Source organism: Nannochloropsis gaditana (genome assembly GCF_000240725.1).
Source record: "Nannochloropsis gaditana CCMP526 unplaced genomic scaffold scaffold854, whole genome shotgun sequence".
Lineage (NCBI taxonomy): Eukaryota > Eustigmatophyceae > Eustigmatales > Monodopsidaceae > Microchloropsis > Microchloropsis gaditana.
The window spans coordinates 1-10,077 of NW_005803099.1; the positions used below are offsets into that span (position 1 = coordinate 1).

Consider the following 10,077-nt stretch of genomic DNA (forward strand, 5'->3'; position numbering starts at 1 on the left):
CTGTACCTCGACGTAGCATACACCAACCCGTATCATTTTGCCACCCCTTCACTTTCAACGACCCTCCCTCCCTCCTTCTTCCCTTGTCGCCCTCCCTCCCTCGCTGTCCAGTCGTGAACTCGCTCGTCAAGGATCCCCCCTCCTCGTTCAAGGCGAATCAAGAGTGCGTGGTGCAAGGAATTGCCAACCTGTTCACCGGCTTGTTCCAGGGCATGGGTGGCTCGGCCCTGGTAGGGGAAACCGTCATCAATGTGCTGCACGGCGCCCGCGGCAGGCTCTCCAGCACCACGGCCGGATTGACCATGCTTTTCATCATGCTGGGGCTTTCGCCCGCGGTCCGCCTCCTGCCTATCGCGGTCTTGACGGGCATTATCTGGTCCGTCGCCCTCCACACCTTCCAATGGCGGAACTTGATGCAGCTGCATAAAGTCCCTAGGGCGGACGCGGCCATCATCATCTTGGTCACCGCCCTCTCCGTGGTCACGAATTTGGCGATCGGGATTGCCGTAGGCGTGGCCGCTGCCTCAGTCTGGCACGTCTGGAGCAGCGGGCGGATGTTGACGGCCTCAGCCGCGGTGGGCGTGCCGGAGGGGAAAGTGGAAGCCAAGAAGGGAGTGGAGGGGGAGGTGGAGAACGGGGAAGGGCAGCTCCGTAAGGTGTACAGGGTCCAAGCCCCGCTGTTTTTCGGCTCGACGCGGTCCTTGCTCTGCCTGTTCGACTATTTGAACGATCCGGATGACGTGGTGGTGGACTTGAGCGCCTCGCACGGCGGAATTCAGGACCTGTCCGGTATCACGGCGTTGAACGAGGCCGGGAAGAATTACGAGGAGGTGGGGAAGAGTGTGACGTTGCTGGGTCTGAACCCGGAGGCCTTGGCGATGATCGAAGCCTACCCGGATGCAGCCTCGCATTTGCGGGTCCCGGCGCTGAGGAAACGGAAGGAAGAGAAGGAGAGGCACGGTCTGGACGCTTGCTTGGGCCACGACACGGATGTGCTGACGCTGGGGCCGGACGGGCTGGAGCTGGGCTTGGAGATGGGCGTGGAGAATATCCATCCGCCCATGTCCTTAGAGGAAATGAGACGCATCAAGCATGGGGAAGGGGGCCAGGCGTAGGAGGAAGTCTAGGTTGGGGGAGGCGTGACGCAGGTGGGAAAGTCCAGACAAATCACGTGAGACAGGCAGGCGGTCGAGTGAAATGTAGTCAATTGAAAACTTCAGGCAAAGAATGTTCGAAAGGAAGATCACGATGTCTATTGTTCTCTCTTTCGGGACTTTTGGGGCCCATCCCTATGTCTGCCTCTGTTGATTCTGAGCCGACCCATTTAGTGCCCGGATGCGTCGTAACTCCAGCGCTGCTGCGGGTTGGGCGGGGGCTTCGCATCGTGCCAAAACACGTGTTTTACTTGTTTTCCTTACAGCGGGGGCAGCATTGCATGCATTTTTGGTCGCTGTTGTCCTTTCAAAGGCCTCCTACAGGCTCCCAATCGTCGGCACTCTCCTGATAGACGCCCGCTTCCTCGACCTCTCCCTCAGTCTCTCCCTCCGCTCCTTGGCGCCCTTCCTCGTTCTTGGTGGCGAGCGTGGCTTGGTCGCAAATAACTGAGGTGGCAACAAATGGAGGCATGATGTGCTCATCTTTTTCGAAAGTTTGCGCCTGCCTTTCCTCGTTTTGACTCGTACACTCGCTCGGCTTGTCAGAGGGGATAGGAGGAAGAGCCGAGGGAGTCGCAACACGTTTGACCGTGAGGGACTCCCCCGTCGTCTGCTTTATTTCTTCCTTTTTGTGCTGTACTTCCCTGGGATCCTCGACGACCGTCCACGTTTGAGATCGGCGACGCTTGCTCGGCGCCCGGCCTTTCTCCTCAGTCGTGGGGGTCTCTGGCGCCTTCTGTTTCGGGACTTCGCGCACTTGCTTTTTGTGACTTTTCTTTCCAGTCGTCGATGTTACCATTGTTGTCGCAGTCGGAATACCCATCTGTCGGCTGCGTGCTGTACCTCCCCTTTCCCGCGCTCTACCGCCTCTCGTCCCGGCAAAGAGAGCTTTTGGATCCATATTGATTACATTGGTCAGAATACGTTGGGTGTCACCTTGAAAGGTACCACCCATCACCCTTTCCAAAAGTTTGGCCAATTGTGTACGTTGTTTTTCTTCCGGTAATTTGATATGGGCAGTTATGAATGCCTGAAGGTATTGCTTGCCGATTTGCTCTTGCAAAAGTGATACAAAAAACTCAAGCTCTTGCTCCGTCTTACTTCCGATGCCCTCCGCCAGTAGCTCAAGATTGTCCAGGCCAATTTTTTTAACTTCCGCTAGAAAGAGCTCTTTGTCTGATTCCGTCCTGATTCATTGTTGTACGGGAGAGTAATTGTATGGCCCATGTCGCATGCTTACAACCTTACGCTTCTTCTTTCATGATAATAAGGAGGATACTTACCAGTAAGAAGCTACAGTACGGACATTGAGGGTTGTAGATAGAAGCCCAATATTAGAACTAGTGGCTGATTGCCAAGACATGATGTGACTTTTTAAGTGGATAGCCTTCGGGGGTGAGGAAGGTTCATACACCGCAACAAGTAAAGGAGATCTGCAGTGAGCACTTATCAAAGTTGTCGCGACAAAAATATTTGACATGATCATTGCTCTTTTTCTCAGACACAAGGTATGCAGGGCCACGTTTTTACTGAAATAAATGTATCACAATTGGACCGGAAGCAAGGCTAATGAGGAGGTTTAGCATTCGCAGCAAGCAAACGAACGGCGAACATCGATGACGTCATGCTTCCACCTGCTTCCACCTGAGGCTTGTGTAAGTCCAGGAACATCCCTTTGGTGCTCACTGCTTCCTGCCGCCCGCATTTTCGGAACGAATGATGATACAGGAGGGGCCGGAGGAATGTTGCTGCGAACGACGATCACTCGAAAGGTGACACGCGCACCGCTTTGCTTCCCTCCTTGTCCTGTACTTTTCTTTATGACAACAGCTTTTTCATCGCAGCGACAAGTGGAAGAGGGCAGGCCTACGCAGGTCCTCTCGCCTGTCTTTTCTTCACAGTATATGGGTGTAAACTGGAATGGAAAAAACAACCGTTGGATCGCTGAGGTGCGGCACAAAAAGCAGCGACTGTTGCACAGGGCATTCTCTGATGAAGAAGAGGCGGCGCATGCAATCGACCGGGTCTTACGACAGCACTTCGGAGAGACGATTCTGACCAATTTTCATCATCCCTCCGGCGTGTTCTTAGATCCGAAGCATGCATTTGTCACAAAGGTGTCAACAGGAAGCAGTTCATCTTGCAGCGACAACACTTTTACTTCCACGGCGACATGGGCTGTCACGTACGTCGAAGGGCTCCGTCTCTACAAGGCGGTGATCAAACTGCGTGGGCGGCCACATCTCATTGGTCTATTCTCCTCCAGAGATCAAGCGATTGCAGTTATTAAGAAGAAGACACAGCCGAGGGAGAAGGGGGGCATGTCCAAGTCTCCTAAACAGTCTCGTTTCTTGGGGGTCTCCTGGGATTGTCACCACAAGAAATGGACCGCACGTCTATACCATGATGGGACGCGCGTTTTGTCTCAAACATTCAAGGAAGATCAGGAAGAGGAGGCTGCCCTCGTGTATGATATGTACGCGCGCAGGTTCGTCAAACGCGGGTGTGCGTGAATGTGGGAAGGCTTTATCTTCGTTAGTTTCTCGCCTGAATCCGCTGCATTGATTCTATTTCTTTTATACAACTGGCTAAAATACTACTTTCCTATGTTCTTGTCCATTCCCGTTTCCATATACACATCTTCCTAGGTACCACGGTGACGGCGCCTTTGTCAATTTCGACATGAACGGAAACTTCTTGGACCCCAAAAATCGATCGACCCGGATAGATGCCAGCGCCGGCGTAGACAAAGACAGTCAAAACATGGATTTTAGAGGTGTCTCGTGGTCCAAGGAGACCAATAAATGGTACGCGCAGATTCGCGTGGCAGGACGTACGTTCAACCTAGGATATTTCTCAGACGTCAAAGCCGCTGCCTTGCAGTACGACATGGCGGCGCGCAAATATCATGGGACATACGCGCGTTGCAATTTTGATTTACAAGGAAATCGAACGCAGGTTCGAATGAAGCTCAACAACTCGGCAGCTGCCAAGGTCAAATATACTGTGCGTGAGAACTCGGACAAAGAAGACGAGAACAGTTGACAACGAATGATTGTGATAAGAGTGTAATGGAACACATTCAAGTATCTGTGAATCATGATTTGCAAATCATTCGAAATAGTTTCTTGGCAGGCACGAATTCACTGATCATGTAGAGGGACTTGCGTTTCAAGAACTTTTTGAATGAAGTACCCGGGCTCAAGTTAGCCCCATTGTAGTTTTCGGAATCGTGCTCCGCATTCCTATACACTGAGAAAAGACAGTACCAAATAATTTGCATTATTTGGAACGAAAAGAGTAGTTTGCGGTGACTCGAGTTGCTTCCTGCCTCGGCCCATGCGTCGTCACGCGAGCCAACCCGGCGATCAGCCCAAGGGCAACTTGAAGGCATAATCACTGCACGTATGCCTCCATGCGCATTCCTCACTCATCGCATCAAACTGCACAGCTTTCCTTCGACGATGATGGGAATCCTTTTAAAGGGGTTGTTGGCGACCGTGATGCTTTGCCGGTGGAACGGCATTGCGTTTACAATTGCCTCTGGCCGCTTGGGAGGTTCTCCAAAGCGTCCTTGGGGTCACTGCGTAAACACAAGAGCCAGCATTATATCGACAGTCAACCCAGAAATAAATCAATGGCACTGGTTCCATACAGTTCGTGGGGGAGCTTTTCCTGTTGCTTCATCTTCGTCGCCCTCGCCGCCTGCTCCCCCTGGACAAAGCATGTTTAAGACGTTGAGAACAACGCCAGTGGAAGGAATGAAGCCAGGCACCTCCGGTCTTCGCAAGAAAGTAAAAGTCGTTCGAGATGGACTGTACCTCCATAATTTTGTTCAAGCGCTTTTCGACTCGCTGCCACCGCACGAAAAGGAAGGGGCAACGATGGTGGTGTCTGGAGATGGACGCCATTACAATCGGGAGGCGATCCAAATCATCATTGAAATTGCGGCCGCAAATGGCGTAGGACGTCTATGGATCGGTAAAGGAGGAATCATGTCTACGCCTGCTGTCTCTGCTGTCATTCGTGAGCGAGAAGGCGGCACTGCCATGGGGGGCATTATCTTGACAGCCAGCCATAATCCCGGTGGCCCGGAGGAGGACTTCGGGATCAAGTACAACATGCAAAACGGGGAGCCGGCCTTGGAGTCATTTACGGATGCAGTCTATGCCGCTACGTTGAGCATCGAGGAAATTAAGATCCTGGCCAATGCCCCCAAAGTAGATTTGGATGTCTTGGGTGTGACGCGAGTCGGAGAGATGGTGGTGGAGGTGATCGATCCGGTCCAGGATTATCTAGGCGTGTTAAAGGACGCGTTTGATTTTGAGGCACTTAGAAAATTCATTGCTCGCCCGGGTGGCTTCAAGCTTGTCTTCGACGCAATGCACGGCGTTGCGGCTCCGTACGCCCAGGTCGTGTTGGGCAAGGAGCTGGGATGCCCTCCCTCGACTTTCCTGCATGCGTCAAGCAAAGAGGATTTCGGAGGCTTGCACCCCGATCCGAACTTGGCCTATGCCTCAGACCTGGTAAAAGTGATGGGCTTGTTGCCCAGTGGTGCCCCCGATCCATCGATGGTGGAGGACAAGGACGTGCCAGACCTAGGGGCCGCTGCCGACGGGGACGCGGACAGGAACATGATCCTTGGAAAGCGTTTCTTCGTCACCCCTTCCGACTCCCTAGCCCTGATCGCTGCGAACGCGGATGCGATCCCTTTCTTCCGGGAGCAAGGCGGTTTGAGGACTGTGGCGCGGTCCATGCCTACCAGTCAGGCAGTGGACCAAGTGGCGCGGGCGAAGGGCTTGACCTGCGTCGAAACGCCGACGGGGTGGAAGTACTTTGGAAATTTAATGGACGCGCGGGCCTTGGGCAGTGCCCAAGATTACGTCCCCATCTTGTGCGGGGAGGAGAGCTTCGGGACGGGCAGCAACCATGTGCGTGAAAAGGACGGGATGTGGGCTGTGCTGGCATGGTTGTCTATCTTGGCTTCCCACAATCCTAACCCGGAGGCGCCGTTGAAGCCGATCAGCGCGATCGTTCAGGAGCATTGGGCAATCTATGGCAGGTAGGGTCAAAGGAATGAGGGATAAGGACCGAGCGGGGTGGTTCGGGTCCCACACGATGCGTTGTATGTAGCTTCCTTGATTTCAAATATTTTTCTGAGATCACTCTTATGTCCCCTTGGGCACGAGTGCTTGTATCGACCTTCATTTCGATAATATACCTTTGATGCATAGGAACTATTACTGCCGGTACGACTACGAAACGGTCGACTCGGACGCGGCAAACGCCATGATGGCCCATCTACGGGAGCCTGATTTCAAGCCGGGGCCGGTCCTCGACGGCTTTGTCCTGGCAGAGGTGGACGATTTCTCCTACAGTGATCCTGTGGACGGTCGTCAGGCTGTCAAGCAAGGTGTCCGCTTACTGTTCGAAGATGGGAGCCGGGCAGTCTTCCGTCTTTCAGGCACCGGGTCGTCGGGAGCAACCATTCGGATGTACCTAGAAAGGTACGAAGCGGATGTGAGCAAACAAGGGATGACAAGTTCAGAGGCTTTGAAGCCACTAGCGGACTTTGCGATCAAACTAGCAAAGCTGGAGCATTACACAGGGCGGAGGGCGCCAACCGTGATTACTTGAAGATGGTGCCAAGTCATTGAACGGATGTAGAACAGGATGCATGGCTGCTGCAAGGCTGTTTGTGCCAACGCCGCAAATGGAAAAGAAAGTAAGAAAAAAAATCCTACACAGACAACCTTTCTAGCACGAAAATGCCCTTGCGTACATCTTTTTGCGTCTCAGTAATATTATTTTCTTAATCGAAACCATTATTGTTCAAGTCATCGCTAAGACACTTCCATCGTGTGCTCTTAGCCGCATCTCGTTCCTCCCTCGCCATGGAACATGTCATTTAGGGCGACAAACCACAAATAACATAGAAGCTTTCATCGATAATGCCCCATCAGTCCTATTTAAATAGTCCAATACAAATATATAAGGGTTTGTCATTTCTCGTTTCCTCCGGCTGTCCCATGCTGTAGACATGTGTACGTAGCTAGAAGGAGCCCCCATATGTTCTTTCCGACGATACACATGGCTTTAATACTATCCCCATAGTGACAAAGCGTGGACACAGAAACACACACACATGCCACTCACATAGAAACGGCCAATCCACGATCGTTACATCTCCGCTTTCGTTTCCGGCAACGACTTGAATAATTGGGGCATCTGCTCACGCTCGTTTTACCCGACCGCAAAAAAAAATGGAGAGTGGCCACCATGCTTCAAGGAGAAGCTCGGTATATGTCCATCCCGCGTGCCTGCAAAGACAAGGTGAAGATGCACCCGGCGACCATAGTGTGTCATGTACCTGTTTGACGTTTACTACAGGGTGCCATGCTTTATTGGCTGGAATTGTGGACGCTTGTTTTCTGGAATACGAATATTTCCCCGCCCTGTATTAATTCCCTTCAAGCAGCAAGCTATCTTAACAAACGTTGTGCGGCCAAAGGAAAATAGCCGCCGAGTCCATAAGGGGTCTTCTGACTTCAAAATCTCGCGCATTCCAACGTGTAAATGTGCGATCGAAAGAGAAAGCATTGACACAGGGAATAAAAACTCCATCAATTGGAAAGATCTCTGGAATCGGTGGCACCCTGTTCCGTGAAGAAGCGAAGCTTTGCTTGCGGCCGTATGCTCATTACTCACCCACTGACTCGTTCACATAATAAAAGTCCCGCTAAAACCCTACAATTTCGCTTCCGACGCTCCATCATTCCATCATAGAAATTGACAGGTCTACTGAAATCATAGTTCCACCCGTTGGTGCGTGTCCTTCCTGCAATGTCAAACATCTCCTCAAGCAGCGCGTGGGCTGCGGAGGCCGAGCTCGCGGCCCATGATGGCGACATAAGTCGGGAGGCGGGCATACGACCTATAGATTCCATCAATACCATATCTGGCCCTACAATCACACATTATCCACCTCAGTCGCTACGTTGCCGCCGCAAGTCGTTCGCCGAGGTAAGGTTGAGGGGGCCCAGAAGAGGCGGGCGATCCCTTGTGTATGTTCCGCCTGTTGGTGGTGTCGGGGATTGATCACGGAGAGGTTTGCGAAGTAGTCAAGGCATACATATGTGCGCGTGGGAAAGACAACATTTTAATGTTTCTCGTGATATGGAGTAGTATGACAGTGAGCTTATTGTCATGTGCACAACTCATGTATTTATCTCTTATGTTTAGGTCTGTTGAAGCTTGCTTCGAGTTTACCCCCCCCCTACCAGAAAACCCTTACGAAATACCATGCGAGATTTTTTTCCTCATCCATCCCTTGCCCAACTCGTTTCTCAATTAGTCTTTATATCGTGCACTCCTTCGCCTGGACCCCGCCCGAAAGCCACGAATCCAAGCTGTCTTCCGCTACTTCAAGAACCACAAAGATCTTTCCCAAGATCAAGTCCATCATTCACTCATCGCTGCACTGGGTATTCATATCGTGCGCAAAGCTTGGACCGAGGCCCGGGCTGATATTCACGAGCTTCTCGTTGTTGAACCTGGGGACAACAATCATACCTTAGAGAATAAGAGCTCCCTCGTCGCCGCAGCGCCCCCGTCCGAGGACCCTCCGGTTGAAATGGGAACTGTCCCTGCTCCACCGACCTCCCCTCAGAGACAGGAAGAGAAGAAATACACCTATCATCCTGGAGAGGAGAGGAAGGAAGCAAGAGACAGAAAGGAAAAAGTGCTCAAGTTTCGCTTTCGTCACGGCCTGGGTAACGAGGACGGCCAGCTTGCGCATCCACCATTCAACGCCTGTATCACATCCATGGAGGATGATGTCCAGCTAAACGTTGAGGATGATCTGGCCGACAAGGCGCCACATGCCTTCGTTTGTCCCATTTCACTAGAGCTGATGACACGCGCGGTGGTTGCCGGCGACGGCTTTGCCTATCAACAGGAGGCCTTGGATGAATGGATTCTGCAGAAACGTCGAGAGCATTCCCCACTTCATTCACCCATGACTAATGCACCGATGGCACCTTTTTATATTCCATCATTTACACTCCGGAGTCTCATTGGGGACTACGTAGAAAAAGTGCGGACGAAAAGGCCGCGAGTAGATTAAGACGCGAGGGAGCTTAAGCTCAAATTGATGGGAGGTTGGACGTCGGATATGGCACAAGGAATGAAAACATGGAATATGAAGAGAGGAGATTGCCACCAAAACAGTGAGAAAGGTCTGCTTCCTATTTTGCACAGACCATGAGTGAATTGGACAACCTACGACAGCAACGAATAGTCATCTTATAGACATACATCATAACGATCTTTCCTAATGGCTCTTGCTTTACAGCAATGATTGTGGTGTACATGGTTTGAAGACAGCGAAAAGGCTCACAAAGGGTGTCGACTTTCTGCAAGCGTCGGGAGATCTGTCTTGACAAGGCAAGTCCATATATGCAAGATATTTTATAGATGAATGTATAGCCCCTTTCAAAGGGCAGGACGCTTTTAAAAGATTTCCTTTCAAAGAGCGGAGAGATTTTAGAAAGAATGAAAAGATGACGTGATAGATTGACAAGGCGATATACCAATGAGATGCACAGTCTTTAAGACTTGAAACACGAGAAGATATCGCGAATAAATGGCGGCATCACAAAGCGAAAAAAATTCTTTTGTACACTTTTCATCATGGAAACTTCTTAAAAATCCCAAATGTGCTCGCACGTATGCGACATGACTACGTTCCTTATAATTACTTCCAAACACCTGTCGTCCTTCTCCCTCCAACAAAGAGTAAAATGAGACTTTACCTACGTGAATAGCATATGCAAATGGGCGCGAGTCAGGAGAGGTATCAACACTGAGAAGAGACAATGTGAAGTAAATCTGTCTGGGCGCCAGCGCTCCCGAATTAAAGTGA

The 10,077-nt window shown here is 51.3% G+C and overlaps 3 protein-coding genes across 3 annotated transcripts; all 3 read left to right on the top strand.

Moving 5' to 3' along the window:
- Window positions 1-3,418: 3,418 nt before the first annotated feature.
- On the top strand, window positions 3,419-4,199 carry NGA_0494301 (aintegumenta-like protein; the record flags this gene model as incomplete). The annotated part of the gene is made up of 2 exons (XM_005853517.1): window positions 3,419-3,642; window positions 3,803-4,199. Exons 1-2 carry the CDS (start codon window positions 3,476-3,478, stop codon window positions 4,197-4,199), a joined length of 564 nt encoding a protein of 187 aa, XP_005853579.1. The 5' UTR covers window positions 3,419-3,475.
- A 395-nt stretch (window positions 4,200-4,594) lies between these two features.
- On the top strand, window positions 4,595-6,906 carry PGM (phosphoglucomutase). Its single transcript, XM_005853516.1, has 2 exons — window positions 4,595-6,216; window positions 6,389-6,906. Exons 1-2 carry the CDS (start codon window positions 4,619-4,621, stop codon window positions 6,789-6,791), a joined length of 2,001 nt encoding a protein of 666 aa, XP_005853578.1. The 5' UTR covers window positions 4,595-4,618; the 3' UTR covers window positions 6,792-6,906.
- A 1,030-nt stretch (window positions 6,907-7,936) lies between these two features.
- Window positions 7,937-9,846, top strand: NGA_0494101 (wd sam and u-box domain-containing protein 1). The gene is made up of 2 exons (XM_005853515.1): window positions 7,937-8,177; window positions 8,509-9,846. The coding sequence occupies exons 1-2, from the start codon at window positions 7,998-8,000 to the stop codon at window positions 9,277-9,279; spliced, it is 951 nt and encodes a 316-aa protein (XP_005853577.1). The 5' UTR covers window positions 7,937-7,997; the 3' UTR covers window positions 9,280-9,846.
- The last annotated feature ends 231 nt before the right edge of the window (window positions 9,847-10,077 follow it).

Excerpts from the sequence above, each read along its gene's own strand:
- PGM (XM_005853516.1), top strand. The coding sequence starts at position 4,619 with ATGATGGGAATCCTTTTAAAGGGGTTGTTGGCGACCGTGATGCTTTGC. Across the intron at positions 6,217-6,388 it reads CATTGGGCAATCTATGGCAG|GAACTATTACTGCCGGTACG; the intron begins GTAGGGTCAAAG and ends TTTGATGCATAG.
- NGA_0494101 (XM_005853515.1), top strand. The coding sequence starts at position 7,998 with ATGTCAAACATCTCCTCAAGCAGCGCGTGGGCTGCGGAGGCCGAGCTC. Across the intron at positions 8,178-8,508 it reads GCCGCAAGTCGTTCGCCGAG|TCTTTATATCGTGCACTCCT; the intron begins GTAAGGTTGAGG and ends TTTCTCAATTAG.